General features: G+C 42.5%; 1 protein-coding gene across 2 annotated transcripts; it reads left to right on the forward strand.

Moving 5' to 3' along the window:
- Positions 1-1135: 1135 nt before the first annotated feature.
- On the forward strand, positions 1136-25438 carry LOC105017753 (integrin beta-1). Of its 2 annotated transcripts, XM_010882620.5 has the most exons (16): positions 1136-1453; positions 11625-11691; positions 12046-12131; positions 13066-13303; positions 14039-14209; positions 14457-14695; positions 15781-15936; positions 16528-16713; positions 16934-17074; positions 17334-17536; positions 17745-17983; positions 18352-18574; positions 19029-19264; positions 19524-19690; positions 20803-20887; positions 24384-24468. In XM_010882620.5, the coding sequence occupies exons 2-15, from the start codon at positions 11625-11627 to the stop codon at positions 20878-20880; spliced, it is 2430 nt and encodes an 809-aa protein (XP_010880922.2). In that variant the 5' UTR covers positions 1136-1453; the 3' UTR covers positions 20881-20887; positions 24384-24468. The 2 variants fall into 2 exon arrangements, with proteins under 2 accessions (XP_010880922.2, XP_010880931.1); XM_010882629.5 differs by lacking the exon at positions 20803-20887 and having other exon boundaries at positions 1137-1453; positions 24384-25438.
- The last annotated feature ends 1077 nt before the right edge of the window (positions 25439-26515 follow it).

The raw sequence follows: 26515 nt of genomic DNA on the forward strand, positions 1-26515 counted from the left end.
AACTAAGTATTGAGTGCTGTACATGCTCATACTTTTCATGTTCATACTTTTCAGTTGGCCAACATTTCTAAAAATATATTTTTTGTATTGGTCTTAAGTAATATTCTAATTTTCTGAGATACTGAATTTGGGATTTTCATTAGTTGTCAGTTATAATCATCACAATTAAAATAAATAAACACTCGAAATCTATCACATATCATATAAAGTAACTTTTTGATGATATTCTAATTTTAAGACCAGCACCTGTATATATATAGCCATTAGCTGTCATGTATAGTGGGCAATTTCAACAAACCAAAGAGATGCCTTATGGTAATTATCAAACAATTATCAACACTAACAGTAAAAAAATATAAATATATTTGTGCAATATGATGTCATATATCACCCAGTCAGCACACCAGGGTTATATCCATACTAGTCAAAAGAAATATAGAACAAATGTAGAAAGCTTCCTCAGCAGACTCAAAAAACAAACAATGCTCTGCAAAGCAAACAGGAGGGTCACAGAAGCTTCCTGATTTTCCCTAATTACATCACCCAGCAGCGTTTCACTAAATTAGTGTTTAACTTTTCATTTGCAATGACCAAAATGCCGTCAGTGCAGTTTAACCATATGAAAACACTAAATCCATCCCAAAAATAGTGTTTGAAAGGGGTATCTTTTACACTGAACTCACACGCTGAGACAACACTGAATCCCACTGTTGAACAGATATTTAGGTGAGTGTTGACTCTTCACTTGAGTAATAGCAGTTATCATCAGATGGTAGGACCGGAAAGCTTCCCAGACTGGCTGATAATGTGTCATATTGAACTATCCCTATCTGGGTAAATACAACTTCTAGGAATTATTTATCTTGGAACACCTGAATTTATTTTGATGTAAACAAAGTACTCTTCAAGTTTCCCATATAATTGAGTTCAGAGAAACAAGCACATATTTACAGTATCTGTGTGTGCCAGTTCCTAACATGTAAGTTAGGGTCAGTGGGCCTAACGTTAGAATAGTCCACTTTACAAGACGGCTTATCTGCCTATGTGAGTGTGATTCACTGCCCTCCAAGTAGGCTACAGGCATTTCCTGTGTGGGCGGTTCTAGATAAGGAGACGCAAGTCGTCGCCGACTTTGTTGAAGGAAAAAAGATTTCGCCCTATACTGAGGACATGATAACGTGTTCAGACGAGCTGGACTCTCTGCCTCTCGTTTAAATTTTATATCCCGCTTTTTCCTCGACTTTTTATTTTATACGGGGTTTTAACTTAAACGGGTAACCAATAGAACTTGTACTGTATACTTTGGAGCTAATTTCTTTCATGGAAAAAAAGTAGTTTACGGACCTCTCCGTTAGTCATACTTCCCCCCCCCTGAAAAAGCGCAAGGGATACTTTGTTACGGCAAATGCAGCTTTCAAATTAAATACCAACATATTACAAAACACGAGTCAAGGTAAGATTCTGTTCGTTATGTGCTTTGGTAATTTTTGAGAATATATATCTGGTAGGGTTATGGTGACTAGGCTATCTCAGGCCAGCGTACTGAAATGTTCAAGGGATTCGACAAAAGGGATGAGCAGGAGAACTTGGGGTGGGGATAGCGGCGGACGGACTGGGCGAAACCGATTGACTGTGAATTCACTAGTATCAATGTATCAATCAATATGTAAAAACATTTTTTTGTAGCGACGTACTTTCCGTTGTCCATTCGGTGATTCATTTCAAGTACAATTTATACGGATTTAGTTAGTAGACATGTCTGTCGTCCGCTGTCTGGAGAACAGCAGAGCAGGCCTTCCTTCACAACATGTTGGACGTTTTAAAGGCTGAAAGTGGTTACTTCACTAACGTACGCCGTAAAACATTTTTTAAAGAGGATGTTTGTGTCAAAAGTTGTTAAAGCCTATATGGTAACATGGTTGCCTCCATTACCCAAAGGGGATTGGTTGAAATGTACTGGCTGGTATCAATTGGCTGCTTTGAGTTTCCGTAGGTCACCTAAAATATACCTCGTCTACATAGATTTATGCTTTCATTGTTGGACCGAATGCTCGAACAGGAATTTCTTTCAATAAACTAGGAAACAGCTTTTCTTGGGGTTGTCTCACAGTAGTGTTTTAAATAACTGGGTGTACGTCTTCAAATTGTAGTTCCGTTTTCACCAGCCGGGGCCAGGACCAAAAAACAGTCCTCTGACATTCATTATACGCTTTCTCTCTGACATAATCAGTGGCATCAACTTGCGATTGTCTGTCTAAACTGTGGTTGAACATTCAACATTGACCATATAAAATCCTGAAGCGGTAGACTTAGGCTATGCGTGGTTAACCACCAGGCCATTTTGAAACGCGTCTTCTGGAGTTGAGTTCACTGAGGATTTGTGAGGCTGACAAGATGGGTCATGCCGGTGTGTAATCCTTTCCCGTAAGAACACTGTAGCCCTAGGGTGAGTTTTTCTCCGTCCCAATGCAAGTTAGGCGGGGCGCGGAAGGACTTGTTGAGCTGCGGGATAAGAAAATCGTGCCAACATTTCAGATTATGTGCTGCCCGAGACGCCCTTGCCAAGTTCTTGTTTTACATTAGCATTTTAGGGATTTGAGGTCTGGTGTTATAACACCTAACACATTCAATGAAATTATTAACATTATTGTCTTAAGGGCAGGGCTCAGCAAGTGAACCCCCTTACATTTGATCTACCACACATTTGTCTCAATCATTGTGGGCACCTGGGACCTAACCCAGAACCAACAATCCATCTTCCCTGAACCCAAACCTTAAATTGAACAACCTAACTTTTATGCCTCAACTTACCACAACCCTGAACTAAACCTAACTGGTAATGATTTAATAGGGCCATATGTAAAATAGATATCCATCTCTATCCTGTACTCCTAGCATAAATTCAAGCATGAATGACCAAAAGACATCTGCACTAAGGGCTGGATTAAGCTGAGTCTAGGACAAAAAAAACCAAGATCAATGGAGTTTTCTATTTAACTTAATTTTTTTGTACTTTAGGGCTAAATGGTTTAAGGTAATGTTTATAAAATCTAGAAAAGTGAGTGCATGTGATATTCCTCATTTAAACTTTCTCACTGGTACATCTACCAGTTGGCTTTGATCTTAAGTCTCACTCCAGTAACTTGTGGTACTGTCCTTCCCACCCTAAATCACCCTAGACTAGCTAATACTTTGCCAGTCTTGTCAGTAAAAGAGGTGTAAAGTCATGTCATTGTTTTAAATTGTTTTAAAATCAGTCTTGTACACCTCAGAGGCAGGATTCCAGTGTCCACAAGTACTAAAGTAAAGAAAAGTTGTGCTGTTCCTCAAATGTGCACAAAGATGTGGATCTCTTTCTTATACACGAACAGGGTGATTACATGTGTTCAGGGACTTCAGAGGCTTGATAATTGTCCACAGGCCACCGAGCACAAGTTTGAGGGCTGATCTAATGAGTTACTTTGCTTTCCTTGGTTACATTGTTGTGACTTTACAGCAACAATGTTTGTGTCCAAATGGCAACCCTTTATGGTTTCGATTTCATAAGTACCCATGACCAGGAGGATGATGATTATACCAAACATTTTGAACCTTCCAAAAATTTACACTTCATTCTGTTCATTACGATAATAGCTTATTTGTGGCTGAATTGCGCATCCTGAATTCGTCGTCATGCCACTCAGATTTCCCAGTGTGATCTGAGTCACATCATGGACTCAAACAAGCAGACCCTCAAACCTAGTTTACTAGGAAAAGGTGTGATACTGCAAGTGTCCCTGTAAAGTTCCCAGCAGGGCCTCAGTGAGCACCCACCATACACCGCTATCACAGAGTAGAAGACGCCTTTACTTGCCAAGTATGTTCACAGATGCCCTGAAATTTGATGCGGTGTATTGCTGCTGATAGCGGAAGTCAACATATCGAGACAGAACACACAATGTAAGTCCACATACATTTAGGTACAAAACACTAACTTGTTAGTGTGTGGGTGAATGAATGAGAGTGCATCCTATACATTTACAGTGATATACAGTTTGTGCCGATTTGCTGTTCCATCTAGATAGTATATAAGTCTACCTAGATGTAGGGGGGTGGACAGAGCTTCTGGGAGTGGAATCTGACTTTGGGAAACAACTCGTAACATGTCAGTGGCACCCAAACAATTCTATTATCGCGAGCAACAGCACTTGATGGCGCCATGTTAGTTACCATGTAAACAGCGTGGTTAGTGATATCATATGCCTTCCAGGTCGGGGATCTGGCGATACGCTGCATGGCGTCTTGCAGGTCGTTGCCTGTGTGAATTGTATTTTATTTGTATTTTATTTACCTGTTCTGTTAATGTTATTTCAATTCAACTGTTTTCAAGACCGTTGTAGTCTAAGTAGGGTCTTCAATGGAGTGCATTATCTAGATACATTCTGTTTCAATCTTCCCCCACCTCCATGAGGAGAATTACAGTTAGCGTTTGACATATAACAGGAGCTGTATAAAAAGCCTCTTGGAGTAGGAGTAATGATATAAGATCAGATGACCCTTGTAGATAACCATGAATGAGGTCCTGGGCCCGCTCTGTCGCTCTCAGAACTGCTGCTCTTGTGAGACACCACGGCTCCTATCCACTTAGTGAGGCAGCTGTCATCCACACCATTTGGATGCCTGTTGGTGAGCAGCTCCGGTATTGCTTCTTTTGAAAACGCTATGTAAAACCAAATCCGATTGAGCAGGAATGCCTCTGTTTGGGCTGGCTCTCCTCACTGTTCCCTGGCTCTCCTCACTGTTCCCTGGCTCTCCTCACTGTTCCCTGGCTCTCCTCACTGTTCCCTGGCTCTCCTCTCCTCACTGTTCCCTGGCTCTCCTCACTGTTCCCTGGCTCTCCTCACTGTTCCCTGGCTCTCCTCACTGTTCCCTGGCTCTCCTCACTGTTCCCTGGCTCTCCTCACTGTTCCCTGGCTCTCCTCACTGTTCCCTGGCTCTCCTCACTGTTCCCTGGCTCTCCTCACTGTTCCCTGGCTCTCCTCACTGTTCCCTGGCTCTCCTCACTGTTCCCTGGCTCTCCTCACTGTTCCCTGGCTCTCCTCACTGTTCCCTGGCTCTCCTCACTGTTCCCTGGCTCTCCTCACTGTTCCCTGGCTCTCCTCACTGTTCCCTGGCTCTCCTCACTGTTCCCTGGCTCTCCTCACTGTTCCCTGGCTCTCCTCACTGTTCCCTGGCTCTCCTCACTGTTCCCTGGCTCTCCTCACTGTTCCCTGGCTCTCCTCACTGTTCCCTGGCTCTCCTCACTGTTCCCTGGCTCTCCTCACTGTTCCCTGGCTCTCCTCACTGTTCCCTGGCTCTCCTCACTGTTCCCTGGCTCTCCTCACTGTTCCCTGGCTCTCCTCACTGTTCCCTGGCTCTCCTCACTGTTCCCTGGCTCTCCTCACTGTTCCCTGGCTCTCCTCACTGTTCCCTGGCTCTCCTCACTGTTCCCTGGCTCTCCTCACTGTTCCCTGGCTCTCCTCACTGTTCCCTGGCTCTCCTCACTGTTCCCTGGCTCTCCTCACTGTTCCCTGGCTCTCCTCACTGTTCCCTGGCTCTCACTTTTACCACCCAATGCTCTTCCTGATCCATCCACACAGTGCTTTTAAGAGAGATCGGCATACACAGCAGTGGATGAAGGGAATGGAATCAGTCCCTTTACTGCTACCGGGAAAACTAATGGACATCGAAAACGGGGGGAGGGCGGGACGGACGGACTGACTGACTGTCAGGGTGGTACCCCACAGCAAGCTATGAAACCAGCCCCCCACATTTCAGTGGTTTGGTAGGCCCCAACACTCCACCCGGTTCATGTTGTGCCCCAGGTGGTCTATGGACCATCGTGGGTTTTGCATGGTTAACCAGATTTTCTTTCTTAAAGCGAGAGCACAGTGGCAGAGGTGAGTGAGAACACGAAGGCGCGGTCAACATGCGCCTCTACATCTGTTACGCTCAGCCACACAGGATGCAGCTCGGTGCACAGCAGGTTTTGCTACACCTCGACGCAGGGATGAACAGTGCACATAAAGGTCCCTTACCTCAGGGTTGTTAATTATTACTTAGGACTTCAAAATGCTGCCTTATCTTCCGCTGCCCTTTGAGCAAACAGCCGTCCTTGGGTTGGCTTTTTGCTTCATGAGGTGTCGTGTATGCATTGCATTTGACTTCCATTGTGCAAATGTTTCACTGCACTTTAATTTCTTTGAGTGTCCAACCTAACTTCTAAGCTTATGCTAGATGACTTTAATTGAAGAAATGTATGTGTTTTTTTTAACATTGACATGTAGGTTAAACATTATAAGACGGCAGATGCAGCTTGTTCATTTCAGTATGCTGGACAAGCAGAGTTGTTGACACATTCAGTACAATTCAGTGGGACTGAACCCACCAGGGTTCTGCCGGGACCCCTCTCCCCCAGGACTGTTTTGGGGGGAAAACAAGCCTTTCTATAACTTTCAAACATTTGTTCCACACAGATCCGCCAAACTTGCTTTTAAGAATGTCACTGGGTGGGCGGAGCCTGTAGGCTTGGCTTGTAGGCACACAAGGAACGTGTTCTCCTCACAGGGTTACCAGAATGGTCTGAAATTGAATATCTGGTGAACTGACATAACAGAATGCATGCTTTTGATGCCGAGGTATGCTTCTTTACAGCCTGGCTGTAGATACCAACCCCCTGCACAGTCTTCAACCCGACACATAACTTCTTATGGCTGGTGATGCTGAGGCTAAGCAGCAGACCTTAAGTTCCCAGGGGATAGACTTACCTCAAGTGTTCTCCTCAGGGTGGATTTTAGACCTAAAGCAAACAGTTTGTCCAGTCAGTAGAAAACTTGGGTCATATGATATATAGAGCATTTTGTCAGGAAGGCCTAACAATGTATTCATCTACTGCATCTCTGTTGTTTGCTGCAAACTTTAACTTGGGATTGTTTCTGTTTAAGTGAAGGGGGTTGTACTAACCAGCCATCAGCTAATAGAACATTTGTTACCTGTAAGCCCATTACACATTTTCAAAATGTTACTTCAACCGCATGTTCTGACTTGAGCCCAACCCATCGGTTTCTAGGATTAGTCTGTAAACGGTTAAATCCTTTGTGTTGTAAAAATTGTCCTTGATGTTCTCGGATCAAGACACCTCGCTGAGATGAAACTAATGTCCGTTGGTTTGACATTTGGCAGGAGCCAGTGGTTTTTGTAGCCAGGCTAGGTTTTCCTGGCATGTAATACCTACTTTCTTTTAATGCACTGCATGTAAGTCTGTGGCCTGAATTTCAAAATCTTTACCTGCTTTTCTTCAGTAAACCGTATGTTTTGCAATCACTAAAGGATTTATCGGCCAACTGTAACTGTTGGATAGCTTTCACTTTCTCCCCACTGTTGAACCTGACCATACAAAGCCATGAGTTCCCACTGCTATTCTTTTCTCCCTTACGTAAACATTATACTCTTGAAACAGGCTATGACTGATCAGTTCACCACTTCAACGTAAAAAAACTGTCACAAATTCCCAGAAATCCTTTTGTCCTTTGGTTTGTTCAAGTTCCTTTTAATAAAAGTAGTAATATGGAAGATAGAAGCTCATCATATTTGCATTGTTTTGTGTTAGTAGAAGCATTAATAATGAATTTTCCTGCTGATCTCAGCTGCCATTTTCATAATAGTAGAATTAATATTGATGCTAATCTTAGTTGTCAGGGTTATGGCAGTATCCCCCCTGACCCCCATTGTAAATTGAAGAGACAAGCTGTTCTTTCATCCCTAAACTGATTTAGCTAAAGGTTTTCCATGACAATGGCACCCCATTTCCTTTAAGGTGCACTACTTTTCAGAGTGGACCCTAGTCAGGATTAGTGCGCTAGACAAGGAATAAGGTGCCATTTGGAACGAGGTGCTCACCTCGATAGCGAACATTGTCTCTATGTGCAATGTTGAAAATCCTTACTGTAAATGTACCCGTGTCTATTTTGATGTATCTTAAAGGTGAGGTGACTTTAGGCCAAGCTATAAACCCAAATCCACATGAAGGTTGTTTAAATGTTGCCCATAAACTGTATCACAGAATGGTATCTAATGGTTAATTGGGTTTCACAGAACCGCACGCCCGTTTGACCATGGAGTTTCGTCTGGATCAGCTGACGCACTATGTGGCTATGCAGTTGCATGTAATGAGATTCAACCACTGGATGACGTTTGGCAAAGTAGACAGTCAGGGGAAATTGGCCATAGCTAAGCCCAAGAACAAAAAGTGTTTTAAAAAATAACTCTGTTATACCGATAACTCATTGTTAGCTGAGCTTCTAGTGAATTACACTGCATGTGGAAGATTTTTCACCAAAGAAAACATATTTTGAGGGCAAAAACAAATCACTTGTGGGCCGACCCCGGGCAGTTGCTGATTCTTGCTGTCCGACAGTGATGGGTCTGTGGGGCCCTATCAGTTGTTATCAGTTGCAGAGGTTAAAGTCAGTGGGTTGGTTCGCCAAGACCTGTTCCACCAGAGATATCCCCTCTCTCCAACGGTGGATCTGAGCCGCACAGGGAGTTGACCTAGACTGCAACACGGCTGTCTCAAAAGGAGCTCTGTGCACTTCTTTTGACATTGACCCTGGTCAGAAGTAGAACTGGGAACAGGATGAAATGTGGACTGCTGTTTTTAAAGTAACATCCCAGTGTTTCTTAATGTCTGTGAAATATGACCTGAAGTACTTCACCTAGGAGTAATATATTTTTACCTTGATTTTATATATTTTTTTATTAAAAGTCTTGTGTGTAGGAGTGTTGTGGGCGTACGCCCAACAACTGAATGGTGTGGGTGGTGGACTAGGGCGGTATAGAGGTCTAAACTGTTGACTGGTATACACTGCGTCATGGTTTAAATGGAGCCTACTGAATTTAAGTAGATCGTTGATTGGCCAGCTAATCCTTCCCTTAGACTGCTGATTGGCCAGTTCAAACAAGGATGACATAATCCTCTTTAGCATTTTTCAAAGTGTTTTAGATAAAATCAAAAATAACACCTCAATTCTATATCCATTTTGTGTGTTGGCCACATGTATAAGAAAGGTTTGGGTGTGTTGATATAATATTAATGTTTAATTTTAAAGGGAAATGTAGACTTGTTAAATTTGGTTCTATAATTTAGGTCAGTGCTATCTGGGATTCCCAATGATGTGCGTGCATTGGATTTTGCCCAATCACAATTCAGCGGCTGTCTTGAGCGCCAACTTTATATTTTTCAGGACACAATGTTAAGACGACAAGTTATTGACCTCTGCAATGTGTGTTTGATAGTTATTCTACCATTTGCTAACAGTATACCTTATCATTAGGCTTAGGTTAAGATATAATTGCCAACTACAAACATTTGAAGGCATACATTTGGCACTAATTATGCTATTACTTTGAATAATTATCACTTTAAATGCAAAACTAAATTTCATCTCTGCTACCTGAGGCGGGGATGGGTAGACTGTTATAAACATTCAAATTAGCTGTCAAACTCCGTAAAGCCCACAGACCATTTGCTGAATTCTGATCTGGCGATGTCAACACTTGGAATATCAGAGCAGTCACATTTTTCCAGCCCCATCCCTCATCAACAGATGTGGGAACAGCACTTTATTGTTTCAACTGCTAAATCTAATTTTATAAATCTGTAAGATGTCCTAAATTTGGTGCTAGGATGATCCACAAATTGGTTAGAGATCTCAAAGTTGTTAGATGGAATGGCATTTCAGCTTTTGAACTGGGTTGTATTCTTAAACAGCAAACTGTAGCAAAACATTTTGCCATAGAAAGCATTTTGCAACAAAAACATTTAAGTTCAGGAAGGCCCTCCCTGTTTTGGTCTGGGTTTTACCTCTCTGTCAAGCAAATACGATTATCCCATGTTGGTTTCTCCGTTCGCCTGGAATGCAGGTGAAGTCTAGAGGGCCTGTACCTGTCTTTCAACATTAATTATTGTTGGATGTGACTGCTAAAATCAGTGGCCAAATTATGAGGATTATAGTCCACTCTCTGGTTTCTGGTGAAGCTCTATGGGCTCTCTTCAAATTTGAAATGACCTGGCTAGCCCCCTGACAGGATGTGGTTATTTTTCTATAGGCTAATCTGTTCAGACAGTGCTTAACTTACCCCATTAAGGCAGTCAGGATGTACACGTTTGTGTACAACAATTAGACCATAAACAGCATATACATGTTACAGTTTTGATATTCAGAAGACCACAAATAGGCACATTTAAAGATGCAGCTCATGGTCCTTTTAATGCTAAACAATGAATACCATTGTTAGATGTTTATTTGTTAGATGTTTGTGAACTGTTGGGACAAACACACCCTACTATTAGTTTATGGGTAGGAACGACACCTTTCCAAACCCTCTGTCCGGATGAGAAGTGTTATATACCCAATAAGGCCGTTATTGCTGCTGGCCTGTCATCCGACCAGGCGTGGTTGGCAACACTGCCTCCATTATGCAGTGTGTCTTTTCCCTCGCTGAAAGAGTGATGAGAGGGAGAGAGGCTGACCTCATCATTTCAGTGGGAGGACTTAGCACGTTGTCAGAGGAAATGTGTCACTGGGGGAGCCTTGGGGGAAGGCATGTAGTTGCCTGACCAAATATGGGATTGGCCAACTCACACCTCTCCATTCGCTGCTCTTTGTTTGGAAGCAGGGTTCTTGTTAAGGAATGCTTCCCAAATGGAAACCTTTTCCCTACTTCGTACACTACATTTGACCAGGACATGTCATGCCAAATGTAATATGGGGACTTTGTAGGGGATATTGTTTGCCGATTTGTGACAAAGCTGTCTGGTCTGCGTAGTATTAGCCCAATAGGAATGTTGGCCACAGCCTAGTCAGTTTTCTAGATTGTTGTTCCCCTACTATTTATTCTGTGCCAGTCGTGGTAATAAGTAGACTTCAAACTCCAAATCTGCATGGCACTCAGATCTGCCACACGGAGCTGTTTTGCACACCAATACACACTCATTCACGCACACTGAGTACATGTTGTTTCACGCCGACATCCACACCCAACTCACACGCACATCTACATGCACTAATTCAGCCCACGCCGTTTTTCCCTCATACAATGAACACTCGCTGAATACTGCCCGCTTCCCATTGTTATTTACACTACATCCTGTTACACGGTTACTGAACTGGCATATTAACCGTGAGCAGACTCGTTTGGACCACAGATTGTCGATGTTTAACAGGATTTATTACTTTTACGCCAGATGGTGTGATTAGGCCAGGAGACCATTGTCTGACTCGTCTAGCCGAGCCCACTGAAACCCTTTTTATGACTTCTGGGGTGATTCTAAAAGATAGTGATCCGATTCACATAATCAATGGCCTCCAGCGTGCAGGAAATTATACTTTCTCAATGCTACCTCGGGTCAACCACCGACTTTCCACCACCAGTTATCTTGTATGCCCTGATGTGTGATAAACAAGTGTGAACATGTAATAAGTGTGAAAAGTGGGACTGCGATCATCTGTAGTTGTCTTCGGTCTGTGACCTCCATAAACTGAACATACCTCACTCACTTCATGCCCAGTTGTTTGAACTTACCACTGTTTTTGTCTCATTCTCAGATGGAGCAAAGGCTACTTTCTATAACCATATTGTTAGGGGTCCTATATTTCTGTCATGCCCAGCAAGGTAAGGATATTTGATTGACATTCAAAACCCTTTTTGGTTACGCATATCAAAAAAAAGTCTGCTTGTTTAGTGTGTTTAATATTCAGAATAGTATTATGGATCAAGAGAAGGCTGATAGGCTGCCTGGCTCTCATTTGAATAATGGCCTGGAAGAAATTCAGTGAGCCAGCATGAGAGTCAGTGTTGACATTTCAACCACCATACCCATTTCCTGTGTAATGCCCTACTTCTTACCAGAGTAGATTAATGTATGGAACTCTATAGGGAATACGGCGCCGCTGTCAAATAAAGCTTTTTATGTGCTGCCTCTTTGCAACAGTGTTGTCTGTTAACTCGATGTACTCTTCTTTTCAGAGGGCAGCGATTGCATAAAGGCCAATGCACAGTCATGTGGTGAATGCATCCAGGTGGCGGAGAAATGTGGATGGTGTACTGATCCAGTAGGTATCTCCCTAACTCTTGAATGTTGGGTGGTGAGGGGAGGGTTAGCTGGCGACTCAGTTTATCGTAATGCAAATGTTTTTGAGTCAGACGGAAAGGAGAAAGGAACTCACCCAGACACTTCCTGTCAGAAGGAGCGTTCCACATTTGTTCTGGAGTATTCTGTATTTTGCTGTTTCCCTTTTTAGGAACGGATTTCCTGCAACATGTTCTCAAGATAACATTTGAATGTCTAAGAAATCAAACAATTTCATGCAGACAAAATTGGCCTGGATGTTTGCAACATGATCATAATGAAAGTACACTACTGAATTGTAGTACGTATAGGAATTGAGAATCACAAGCATAGGTGATTTGCTTCAGGGTCTTGTAATCATGTGCATCCAATCTAAAGTTTATTGACAATTACTAGTAATCTGTTTGTCCTATTACCCTTTTGCCTACCGAGAATGTCCTACACATGTTCAGATTGTTCATATGAGCAGGATAAATAAGCCACACCCCTCTTTGAAATCCACACCCTTAGGGTGAGTTCTGACAGGCCTACCTTTATCTCACTAGTTTTCATGAAATTCAAATGTCAAGCTTGTACTTGTATATTACATAGTTCTTTGTGCGTCAGGATAGTGGGGAACAAAAGCTAAGGAGATGTGTGCAGTATGTGTATGGCAGGTAGGTTAGTGGACAAAAGCATTGGACCAGTGCAACTGATAGGTTGCTGGGTAGAATCCCTGAGTCGACAAGGTATTCAGTTCTTAACTGAGCTGGAAGTAAGGCTCTTAACCCTAATTGCACTGGATGAGAGCATCTACCATATGTTGAAGAGGTTAACGTCAATATGTTTCTGATGTCCTTGTGATCTACTACTTGTATGGTGGTAGAAATTGAAGTACACCTGGAACCTGAGACTCGTTGGTTTTGTTGTCCACGCAGAACTTCCTGAAGCAGGGAGACTCCAAGTCAGCTCGCTGTGATGAGTTGGAGGCCCTGATCAAGAAGGGCTGCTCCAAGACTATGATCGAGAACCCTCGGGGCAGCACCAAGGTCCTCCAGGACAAGCCTGTCACCAACCGCAAGAAGGACCCTGCTGGCCAGCCGATCACCGACCGCAAGAATGACACTGTCATCATTCAGATCCAGCCCCAGAAACTCGAACTCAACCTCCGATCGGGTAAACGCTGTGTTCCTAACCTGTTGGGATGTTTGACCCTCATAGTGGTAATGTATGATTATTCATGCCCTGCGGCATTCCACCACGGGTGCTGCAGGGCCCACCTTTGGGCCCATCAGCAACACATTCAAATGAGACTAGACTGATGTAAAGCTGACAAAGCTTACTTTACTGGCCCACCCACTTCAGGAAGTGGGTTCATGGCCAGGTTGAGGAAGTGAGCCTGGGCGTCTGTGAGGAAGCACCAAAGTAGATACTGTGAAGTATGTGACCTCTGAAGAGAACGGGTCAGAATGTGTTTAAGTTTTAGGTACTGGTACACTATTAATGATTGAAACAACATTTGTCCATAGATCCAGTATAAGGTTTGAGTGGATAACTTATTCGAGCAGAGCATATAGAGTTTTGCACAATTAAAAATGTAAAATGCCATTACATGTCCCCTAAGGCACCTTGTAAGCAGGGGGACGAGTTAGCATTTTCAACCTGTCATTTTGTAAATGCCGTCTACATGGGCAGCCATCATTCCCCTAAGTTGAGTCAAAATTAAGCCAGTGTTGTTTGAGAAGCACCTGACCTAACTAGGCACCGACAGGCAGAGACAGCTGCACCATCCGGTCCCCAGTTTCAGTGTATTGAGACAATAACAAGGACAACATATGGACATGCTGTCAGGTAGAATAACTTTGCTGTTTGTGTTCAGTAGTTTGAATCTGTTGAATTTTAACCTTGCAGGTGAGCCCCAGACCTTTAAGTTGAAGTTCAAGCGGGCAGAAGACTACCCAATTGACCTCTACTACTTGATGGACCTATCGTTCTCCATGAAAGATGATTTGGAGAATGTCAAGAACCTGGGGACTGCCCTGATGCACGAGATGCAGGGGATCACCTCGGACTTCAGAATTGGTAAGAAGCTTCCATAGAGATCCATTTAAAGTACCAGAGGGGTACTAACTTCAATCAAAGTAAAATTCCAGCATCTTGTACCTGTACATGTCCTGATTGTGGAGCAGTGGCGGGAGCAGGTCGCTGCCTTCCTCAACCACCGCTCTTTCTTTAGTTGTTAGATCATGACTCTCCAAATCCTGTCCTTCCAGAAACTGCCCACATTTGCCTCCTCCACTCTTTCTAAACCCTCTGTTTCACTGACCAGGTTTCGGCTCGTTTGTGGAGAAGACGGTAATGCCCTACATCAGCACCACCCCGGCCAGGCTGATCAACCCCTGCACAAGCAACGAGAACTGCACCAGCCCCTTCAGCTATAAGAACGTCCTGAAGCTGACGGATGATGGGAGTAAATTCAATAGCCTGGTCAGCCAGCAGCAGATCTCTGGAAACCTGGACTCTCCCGAGGGAGGCTTCGACGCCATCATGCAGGTGGCCGTCTGTGGGGTGAGTGATCTGACCCGGGGCGTGGCTGGATGGTCTCTTTTTTTATCCTGATTGATAAGATTACATGGACAGTTTCTAGCCTAAGATGGTTTATTATAAATGTATTAATCTAATCTTATCCAGAGTGACTTGGATAGTGAATTCCTGCTTTTTAGTACTACGCCACCATGTTAATTCAAACCACAACCTGATTTCTAAATTAACTATGCAGAACACACCTGGAAATTAAATCTTCTTTCAGGTATTCTTATTGAAGTTACACAAAATAACAAGTATGGGCATTTTTCCTCAGAAGAAATTAGCACACCTATTTGTTGTATGGAACAAACCTTGTTTCTGTTATTTTGTGTGTCTTTAAAAACATTTTTAACAAGATTAAAATGTATTCTGTATAGCTCAGTAGAAAGACTGCACTAAGTAGTAGAGGGGTTGCCAGATCATAACCTTCCATTTTCCCCCTGCCTTCTTCCCAAATGGAATGTTTGCCAATTTGCTGAGCTATAAGTCAAAAGATGGGAGTTCTTTCTTTTTCCAGAACGTCAGGATTGTGATTTTCTTTTACCCTGAAGAAACTGTTATGTGCTGGATTGAGACAGTAAGAAAATAATTGTTGGGACTTGGATAGGATCAGAGTCAGTCATTACCCCCAGGACACTTCAAAGCAATACAAATATTACAGATCAGTAGTTACTGAGGTTAGGCACTGGGCAAATCTACAAAGCAGAGTGCCCTCTGTGGTCTGATGTTTCTTAATGTAGAGGAACAGTATCTTGACCCATTTTATTAGTTTGATCATGAATAATGCAATAATATGAAATCTAAGCCCGAAAAGTAATGGTTCATGTTGGGTATAATACCACTCAAAGTATTTTATTTATCAAATGAACCGAATAACATAGTGTCTTTCTGAAGAATGAAATTCTTATGACATGGCACACGACATCTGCGCAGTAAGCATTAATATATCACAATCGAGACTAGAAGCAATTCCAGAGAATCCAGAATCTAGTCCAATTAGATTAATTGATAAAGCTGGAGAATAATTTTCTCTGATTGGTTGTTTGTTTCTGTCCCACCCCTGGCAGAAAGACATCGGCTGGAGGAATGTCACTCGTCTGCTGGTGTTCTCCACTGACGCAGGCTTCCACTTTGCTGGAGACGGCAAGCTAGGTGGCATCGTTCTGCCCAATGACGGAAAGTGTCACCTGGAGAACAACATGTACACAATGAGCCATTACTATGTACGGGTTTGTCTGTAATATCTACTGTCCAGCCATTTTTTATTGCATTGTTACAGTGTTTTGCCTTTTTATAATGCTCACAAAATGAATTTCCCACTTATCTGCATCTTTGGGTTTGAATCCGCTTCTTGGATTAACCCAGGGATCACTTGGAGAGCGGTGCTTTTAGTATGTCTTGAGTTGTTGCACTTCAGCAACTCTGTGACGGCCTGGGCGTCTGTGAGCTCAGTCAAGGTAGATGCCCGGAGTGGACGTCTCTAAATTGTGGGAAAAACTGGGTAACTGTAAAAAAATATATATATATCTCTATCTCCTTGAATCTAACCTAGCAAGCGTACAAAGTAGACATTTTGCAGGAGGTTCTCTTTCATACTGTTCAACCAATCAGTAAATTTAGAAGAGTTATGATGAAATGTTTCATTGTTAACATCCAAAAGTTGAAATGGATTCACTGGTGTCTTTTCCAATTCCCCTTAAAACTGTAACTTACATATACCATTAAGTAGATATGATGTAATGCAATACTTTGAGTCTCTGCAGAATGGTGTAAAGAATGTTCTGAATTCTTGCATTTTGTTTTTCACCTGACAGGACTATCCTTCCATTGCCCATTTGGTCCAGAAACTGAGTGACAACAACATCCAGACAATTTTTGCAGTTACTCAAGAATTCCAGCCCGTTTACCAGGAACTGAAGAACCTCATCCCCAAATCTGCAGTCGGAACCCTGTCTTCAAACTCCAGCAACGTCATCAAGCTCATTATCGATTCTTACAATGTGAGTACAACAATCTCGCTTATACTCTCTTTCACTGGGAATGGTTGTTTGATGTAAACCCTAATCATTGAAGCGCAGAAATGAAATATCATGAATGCATTCCAAATATCACCCCATTCTCTATATAACACACTCATTTTGACCAGATGCCCTTTTTGTCACTGCTATGCTACATAGTCATGTTTTATTGTCGTTCTCGTTCCTATTGTTATATTGGCAGTCCCTGTCATCTGAAGTCATTCTGGAGAACACTAAGCTGCCCGAAGGCGTGTCCATATCGTACAAGGCTAACTGCAAGAACGGTGTGGTCGGAACAGGAGAGAATGACAGGAAATGCTTCAACATCTCCATTGGAGATGAGGTCAGTTCACAGCGATGGAGCTCATTTGTGTATCTGTGCCGCTGTAATGTCCATGCATGGGCGCTTCCACTGAGACCTTGTTAAAGCACTGCTTTTCTTTGGTGGTCCATCCACAACATTTTTGGTGTTTTATAAAAATGTAATAAAAATATCATTCAGACGTTGTTTCGCCATCATTGATTGTCAACATTTCAGTTCAGAAGCATTACTAAAGACCAGTCTCCAAGGGTTTGCTAATGACTTTTATCACACTGTTTAGGTTTCCTTTGACATTGCCATTGAGTCAAAGAAGTGTCCATCTGATCGCAAGTCACAGACCATTAAGATCAAGCCGCTGGGTTTTGCAGAGGAAGTGGAGATCACCCTCAATTTCATCTGCGAATGTGAATGCTCCCTAACCGGAGAACCTGTTAGCAAGGAATGCCACAATGGCAACGGTACCTTTGAGTGCGGAGCCTGCAGGTTGGTACGACCTAAAACACTTGAGTTCTGCTCTCCAGTTGTAAATTGACTGTAGAAACAGCGATCTGAAAGTAGATTAGTGTCCACAACATTACATTCACTAGAAACCAAACAGACCGAACATGTCCAATAACAAACCCTTGATTGTCTGTTTGAGAAACGACAGGACGTGCAGCAGCCTAATGACTGCAGTCTTGCTTCCTGTCAGGTGCAACGAGGGCCGCATCGGCAGGAAGTGCGAGTGCAGCACCGACGAGGTGCGGACAGACGACCTGGACGCCAATTGTCGGAAGGACAACGGCACAGACATATGCAGCAACTACGGTGACTGTGTGTGTGGAACGTGTGAGTGTAAGAAGAAGGACAACCCCGAGGAACGCTACAGCGGGAAATTCTGCGAGTGTGACAACTTCAATTGCGACCGCTCCAACAACAAACTCTGCGGAGGTAGGACACAGTGGCTGGAACTTTCCGCTCGACAATACGGAATTTCTCATGGGCTTACCATATTTATTCAGCACTGTCGTGTCCATAACATAACCGCACTTATGGCGTGCTGAGTAATTTATATCGAATAAACTACTGAACAGGGTTCAATGGTGGGGCGAGTGTTTCTATTGGGCCGATTCAGTGGGTACGACCCATTCTCAGTCCTCAATCAAATTCTCCACCGCCTGGTTCACCTGGCCCTGCAAAACAAACTCGCCCCACAACTTTACAACACATTCTTTCCAAATCAGTTTTAGATTTGGTTCTCCCTCATAATGGACGGTGCGGCAATGACTGAACCCCTCATCCCTGCTTCCCCTCCCCAGGGCACGGGCGCTGCGAGTGCCGGGTATGCATCTGCGACCCCCTCTACACAGGCAGCGCTTGCGACTGTTCCCTGGACAACTCCACCTGCATGGCGGCCAACCAGCAGATATGTAATGGCCGAGGGACCTGCGAGTGTGGCGTCTGCAAGTGCACCAACCCCAAGTTCCAGGGCTCCACCTGTGAGATCTGCCCCACGTGCCCTGGGGTTTGCCCCGAGCACAAGTGAGTCTCCAATTAGACTGTCGACCGTAGACAATGTAACGTCACTTAAACCTCGGTCACGGTCTGAGCCGACAGGGTTGCTCCCTAGGATCTGACCCTGCCTGGGTCTTCTCCAACCACCTGTGTGATTTAGTTTCTTGTTGTAACCTATGTTTGGAGGTTTTAGACCGCGTGTCTGTGTAAGCAGTCCATGACTGCTAATGTGAAAGGGCTTTGATTGAGCTGTAGGTGTTTGGAACCTGAGAGGGGAACAAAACGTGTGGAAGAAGAGAAATGGCTTATGTAGTTCTGGCGGTGGAGCATGGTTCTTGCGACACCAGGGCTCTGGATAGGAGCGTCCACTGAACACAACATAATAACAGACAATAATGAATGTGTGTGCATCTTTTAATTCGCCCGCATGCCGAAATGCGTGGCTGTAGTCTGACCGCCATGTGTCGTCCTCTTTCAACAGGGATTGCGTTCAGTGCCGGGCCTTCCAAACAGGAGAGAAGAAAGACTCATGCGAAGCCGAATGTGGATACCTTCATGTAATCACTGTGCCGGAGCGGGAAAATCTGCCCCAGCCGGGCGGACAGACCTACTCTTTCACTCACTGCAAGGAGAGGGACGCCAACGACTGCTGGTTCTACTACACCTACGGCGTCCGGAATGACAGCCAGAAGGAGGTGTACGTGGTCAAGAAGCTGGGTGAGTGGACAGCTGGGCCTTCTGCGTCTCGCCGGGGGAATGAACATCTTTGATCATTTGATTTAAGAATATCCCTTGATAGCTTTGTGGCTGTGTAAAATCTCTCCACTGGCATCACAAAAAGAAGCAGTGCACTATGAGGGGTCAATAGGAGTCATTTGGAACTCTGTGTTGCCCTAGTGCACATCTTTTGTAGAAACACTGAATGCAGATATTGTCAATGACTTGTGTGTTTGTGTGTTACCCGGCTTTGCTCCAGAGTGCCCAGCCGGCCCGGACATCATCCCCATCGTGGCTGGCGTGGTGGCCGGCATCGTGCTGATCGGCCTGGCCCTGCTGCTCATCTGGAAGCTGCTCATGATCATCCACGACCGCAGGGAGTTTGCCAAGTTTGAGAAGGAGAAGATGAACGCAAAGTGGGACACGGTAAGAAGGGCTACCCGGGTAACACCTCGATCAGGTCATCGCTGACATTTTTTGAGATCTGTTTTGATCTGACATATGGGGTGGTAACAGTCAAAGCCAGAGAGCTGATCTATAATAACATTTTGTAGATTGCGATGAATATTATTATATAGACTAAATCTGATATGATTTATAAATATGCCAACTGATTCTTGACATGGTGTAAAGGGTTAATTAAGTTCTAAATCACCAGATATAAGAGGTTTTTCGCTGTAGCTTACACAGCCTCCAGTATTTTATTTTATCCAATAGGCCGCCTTCCTCAAAAGATGCCCTTGAATGCCAGAGGTAGATCTATACAAAAATGAGATTGGTGCCCTGGTCATCCATTTGGCTCATTTCTGTTCCGTGACAAAACAGGTGCACAGAAACCTCACCAGTAACCTGGCATTAATATAGACGGTTTTAAATAAGGTTTTAAACTGAGAGGTACAGCATTGGGTTTTTCGGGTTCAAGTCAAGGAACTAAGTGAAAAAGGTGTCCATATTTGTTCATTTTTGGTCAAACTGAAGGCAGAATTGGAAATTAGAGAATGCCAATCTTCACCGTTACAATCTTTGGCTAGGGTAGCAGTGCTGCCCCGGTCTGGCCACTCATCAGTATTACATTCCCATAATAGGCAATGAATCTGAGGGCTAGGGCGTATTGGGTTACCAACTGAACAAAGCTCAATTCAGCTGCTCAGTGTGCTCTCTGTCATAGCAACGGTGTCCCATGTTTACAGTGGAATGACAGCACTCGTTGGGACGAGCGATTGCACAGCACACAGAGAATATAGCCTATAGCAGCCACCATATTCTGTAGAGATTGGACTGTGACTAAAGGGCATTGAAACACATTTGGGATGCAAGCAGTCTTGAGCATTGGTGGTATATGTTTCTTGCTAAGCCTTTGGTTGTATATGTTTGTATTCTGAAAAATTGATAGTCTGTAGTTGGTTAGCCTTTCTATTTCCCCTCAGTCCCCCCTCCAAACAACATTCCTCTATCTTTTTATGTTTTACTGTTTACCTTCTTTTCATGCTCTCCTGTCCTTCTTTTCTAAAACTCCCTGTTTGTCTTGTCGACCATAGCAAGACAACCCTATATACAAGAGCCCTATTAACAAGTTCCAGAATCCAAGCTATGGGCGAAAAGGCGTGGTCCTATAAGTCCCAAGTTTGTATTTCCGATCTCTCTGTCGCTCTTCCCTTTTTCCTGCACTACTTTATCTTTTGAGTGTTTTGTGATTGGGTTTTGCATCCTTTCAGCCCCAGTATTTCATATATTTTCTTACTATAGAAAGAAACAGTTGTTTGCATTTTTCAAAGCGAAAGCTGTAATAGAACTATTTTCATGTTTCAGTTTCTCAGTTTCTGGTACTGCCTGAGGCAAACCGAAGAACACATCTGTCTAAGAAATGAATCACTATGAAAGAAACAGGATATTTTTTTTATGCAGAAGCAGTGTTCTGTAACTTTAAGGCAGCCCCAGCAGCATCTTTCAAATGAACACTGCCTTATTAGAAACGGAAAGTATACAGACCCTTAACACTCTCCACATTTTGTTTTACCACCTTCATTTATAATTTATAGATTTTTTTTTGTCATCAATCTGCAATCAATACCATAGTGACAAAACAAGTGTGTTTTTAGAAATGTGTAATAATGTATTGAAAATAAACATCTGATCTCGTGTACCTTAGCCATGACACTTGAGCTCAGATGCATCCTGTGTCCTTTAACATCATCCCTGATGTCTCAAGAATTTGATCATTAGTGGCAAATTAAATTGATAGGACATGGTTTGGAAAGAGTTTCTCTGCAGAGATGGGAGTACCTGCCGGAAGGATAACCATCTCTGCAGCAATACTTTAATCAGGCAATTACGGTAGTGACTAGACTAAAGCTGCTGCTGAGAAAAGGCTTATTACATGCACTCTGAAGGACTGGGAGCATAAGGAAATTGATTCTCTGCTCTGATGAGACCAAGTCTGAACTACAGTGGATATAAAAAGTCTACGCACCCCTGTTAAAATGCCAGGTTCTTGTGATGAGACAAATCACGTCAGAACTTTTTCCACCTTTAATGTGACCTATAACGTGAACAATTCGATTGATAAACAAGAGTTTGAACACTTATGTAACTGGTTAAATTTTTCCCCCTCAAAGATTTCAGTTTGTTTATCAATCGAATTGTTCACGTTATAGGTCACATTAAAGGTGGAAAAACTTCTGACGTGATTTGTCTCATCACAAAATCTTTGAGGGGGAAAAATTTAACCAGTTACATAAGTGTTCAAACTCTTAAACTAATACTTTGTTGAAGCACCTTTTGATTTTGTTACAGCACTGTCTTTTTGGGAAGAAGTCTATTAGCATGGTACATCTTGACATGGCAATATTTGCCCACTCTTCTTTGCAAAAGTGCTCCTAATCTGTCAGATTGCAAGGACATCTCCTGTGCACAGCCCTCTTCAGATTACCCCACAGATGTACAATTGAATCAGATATGGGCTCTGGCTGGGCCATTCCAAAACATTAATCTTCTTCTGGTGAAGCCATGCTTTTGTGGATTTGGATGTGTGCTTTGGGTCTTTGTTGTGCTGAAAGGTGAACTTCCTCTTTATCTTCAGCTTTCTAACGGACACCTGAAGGTTTTGTGCTCAACATACCCTGGTATTTGGAATTTTTCATAATTTACTCCACCCTGACTAAGGCCCCGGTTCCAACTGAAGGAAAACAATCCCAAAGGATGATGCTGCCACCACCATGCTTCACTGTGGGTATGGTGTTCTTTGGGTTATGTGCAGTGTTGTTTTTGCGCCAAACATACCTTTTGGAATTATGGCCAAAATGTTCAACCTTGGTTTCATCAGACCATAACACATTTTCCCACATGCTTTTGGGGGACCTGATGTTTGTTTTTGCATACTTCAGCCAGGCTTGGATGTTTTTCTTTGTAAGAAAAGGTTTCCGTCTTGCCACCCTACCCCATAGCCCATTCATATGAAGAATATGGGAGATTGTTGTCACATGTAGCACACAGCCAGTACTTGCCAGAAATCCTTGCAGTTCCTTTAATGTTGCTGTAGGCCTCTTGGAAGCCTTCCTGAGTTTTCTTCACGTCTATTCATCAATTTTGGAGGGACATCCAGTTCTTGGTAATGTCTCTGTGGTGCCATATTTTCTCTACTTGATGATGGCTGTCTTCACTCTTTTCCATGGTATATCTAATGCTTTGGAAATTATTTTGTACCCTTCTCCTGACTGATATCTTTCAACAATGAGATCCCTCTGATGCTTTGGAAGCTCTTTGCGGACAATGGCTTTTTGTCCGGAAAATCCTACTAGAACAGCTGAGTCACTTTAAATGATGGCAGGTGTGTAATGACTTCTATTTAACATGAGTTTGAATGTGATTGGATAATTCTGAACAGTCACATCCCCAGTTATAAGAGGGTGTGCACACTTATGCAACCAGGTTATTGTAAGGTTTTTATTTTTCATTTTTCCACCTTGAAGATTTCTGTTTGTTTTTTAATTGAATTGTTCACATAATAGGTCACATTAAAAGTGGAAAAAATTCTGACATGATTTATCTTATCTGTCTCATTCTTTTACATCAAAAAACCTGGCATTTTTACAGGGGTGTGTAGACTTTATATACAATGTATTAGGTCTGAATGCCAAGCGCTATATTTGGCGAAAACAAGGTATCACTCATCACTTGGCTAATACCATTCCTACGATGAAGGAAAGTGGTGGGAGTACCGTCTCAGTGGTAAGTGAACAGAGCAAAATGCAGAGGTCCTTGAAGAAAACCTGATTCCGAGCGCACAGGACTTTGGGGCAAACCGTAGTCTTTCGGCACAACAATGACCCAAAGCACACAGCAAAGACTATACTGGGGGGGCCTTCAGGAAGTCTTTAATGTCCTTGAGTGGACCAGCCAAAGCCTGGACTTGAACATCTGTGGGGACAACAGAAGATTGCAGTTCACTCCACATCCAATCTGACAACTTGACAGGATCTACAGGGAAGAATGGGGTTAAATGTCCAAATCCAGTTGTACAATGCTGCAAAAGGCATACCCATAAAGAATCAAAGCTGTGATCGTTGCCAAGAGAGCTTCTACAAAGTACTGAATTCTTGTATATCAGATTTCAGTTTCTTTTTATATTCAATAAATTGGAACACATGTCTAAACATGTTTTTGCTATTTAATTTTGGAGTATTGTGTGTAGATTGGGATATTTTAAATTAAATTATAAATTATTTTATACAAAATATGGAGAAGGTGAAGGGTCTGAATACTTTTCAGGTCCATAGGCACCATATTATAAGGTTTAACAAGTATTTTACTGCATGTGGTGAGGTTGGTTCTTAACACACTTAGCAGGCAGGCAGCTGCTTTCACCAAGTCCCTTCCAAACAGTGAACTTATTGCTCTGGATCCAAATTGATTTTAACCAAATAATGTGCTTTGTGAAATGCTGTGAAGTGTCTTTAACCCAACAGTTCTTTTTGAGTTGCAGTGCATACTCTATATGGCACCCTATTCCATCTGGTCCATGATCCAAAGTAATGCACTATCAAGTGGATAGGGTGTCATTTAGGAAGAAAACGTAATATCCATAGTGACCCTTTTTGTTTCTCCCTCTCTCCTTTTGCAGGGTGAGAATCCTATCTACAAGAGTGCTGTAACAACGGTGGTCAATCCAAAATACGAAGGCAAATGATGGCACCTCCTCTTTGTCATTAGAACACTGTATGCAAAACGATATGGGAGGTAGGGGTGTTTTTTTTTTTATGTTCACTCTGTTTTTGTAGTCACCAAATGATAGCAATTTTGCCACTATTTCAATGTTTTACCAACTTTTTTTCTATGCATCATTTGAGTTGAAAAATTGTACAGAATGTATAAACTTGGGTTTTTACTCTTTTTGTGATCTCTGAAAGAATGTTTTAAAACAGATTTTGTATTTCTGGCACAGGACTGGCATGATCTTTAAAGGTGTGGGTGTGCCTTTAACTGTGGAGCCATTATTTCTGTTTTGAGGGTGACATTGGATGTCAGTGCGGGACGATATGTAGCGATAACAGTTTATTAGGACAGCAATAACTTGTATGTACGGCAATGGGTTTTGCATTAAGTCATATTTTAGTCACAGAAATTGGTCTGAAAGCAATGGTATGTTTTTCATCAATGTATTAACCCGAACAATCAATTGAATTTTCTTTTTTGGATATTTGTCATATTTCTGAACCTTTCTAAATGCAGTGACCTTAATGTACAGGAGTATTATGGGCTCCAGGTTTTTTTTTTTTTTTTTTTTTTTTTTAAGAACTCAGGTCCCTATTCAACTCCTTATTAATAGCAATGCCAAATATTACATCACTCACTGCCTTATTTGTAATAAAAATGTCTTTTGGGTTTAAGTGTATGTCTTTACAAAAATTCTGAATGGGGTTCAGAATATTTTTCTCCTGTTTACTTCTTGTAATTATTTTCTAAGATGGTTTGATCAGATGATTCTTCCATTGAATAATGATTGCATTTCAATTATAAGGATCAGTGTTAAGGGAACGATGTTAGTCAGGTCTTATAATTTCAACCATCCCACAAATATCACACTCTTTGTTTTTAAAGTGCCTTTTTATTTCATTGTCACGTTCACATTTTGCAATACTTTATTTGAAAAATTATTTATTAAAGTTTCAAAACAAATTCCCTGAACATTGTGTTGGTTATTGTTTCATGTATTCTTTCTTGTTCTTACTCTTTTAAACAAAAGCTGCCAGTCAAATGCAGCCACTCTTACAATTCCATGGAATTTTTGGCTCACTCTGAACCAACCTTTCAACTTGCTGCTTAGGTCAATGCTACTCACATGTTTTCTGCTGTTTGATCTACCAATTACTGGATTTTCTGAGGATATGGTCCTGATTTAAAGTTTAAGGGTGGAATGTAACCGCAGTACGAGCATCTGGTCTGTAAACTAAATGGTGCTGGATTGAAAGAATTGTTCTGACTGCACAATTAACCCACATTTCTACCAGGTTGTTGCTGTAAATTAGAATGTTGTCAGTCAACTTACCTGGAAAAACAATGATAAAAAGAAATGTAACCTACAGATACTGTTTTATTTATTGGGATTCATGCACATTAACACCTGAAACAGATGACATGATGACCATATTCCCTGCACATGCACTATTCTCTAGGAATATAAAGCCAATACACTATACGGTACATGGTGCCATTTGAGATGCCTCATAGTTATGCTATACAATAGAGCACATGTAAAAAGGTACATACTGTGTATTTGGGATGGCTGGGTATCTTTGCACCAAGTGTGTTGGGCCAGCAAACAAACAGTTGCTGGTTCTTATCTGACAAGGTGAAAAACCCTGTCGTTCTGTCCCTAAGCCAGACTTAACCCTAATTGTTCCAAGGTTGTTTCCAAGGGCATAGGAAGGGAGGGGACGTGCCCCCCATGTTAGAAGCAGGTAGACTGGTCCTTAAAACAACAAGAACACTGAAAAATTACTAAATGTGTCCCTGTCAATACCAAACTCACTGCTACTCCTCCTGGTTGTTTCAGTAAATAAGTAGTAAATTAATGGTAAAACAGAAATTAAATCCCAAAGACTGCACCTGCAGCCTAGCTGGTGCCACACTGCCTGATGAGTGTTCGCAGGCATACATACTGGAGTCTTGTGACAGCAGCACTGGGGGAGGGGAAAAACATTCCACGCAGGACACAACTGACATTGGGGCTGAACATTATATCCGGAGTTGTAG

This window comes from Esox lucius, chromosome 3, assembly GCF_011004845.1.
Source record: "Esox lucius isolate fEsoLuc1 chromosome 3, fEsoLuc1.pri, whole genome shotgun sequence".
NCBI classification, from domain to species: Eukaryota; Metazoa; Chordata; class Actinopteri; order Esociformes; family Esocidae; genus Esox; species Esox lucius.

Excerpts from the sequence above, each read along its gene's own strand:
- LOC105017753 (XM_010882620.5), top strand. The coding sequence starts at position 11,625 with ATGGAGCAAAGGCTACTTTCTATAACCATATTGTTAGGGGTCCTATAT. Across the intron at positions 13,304-14,038 it reads CGAACTCAACCTCCGATCGG|GTGAGCCCCAGACCTTTAAG; the intron begins GTAAACGCTGTG and ends TTAACCTTGCAG. Across the intron at positions 14,210-14,456 it reads CACCTCGGACTTCAGAATTG|GTTTCGGCTCGTTTGTGGAG; the intron begins GTAAGAAGCTTC and ends TTCACTGACCAG.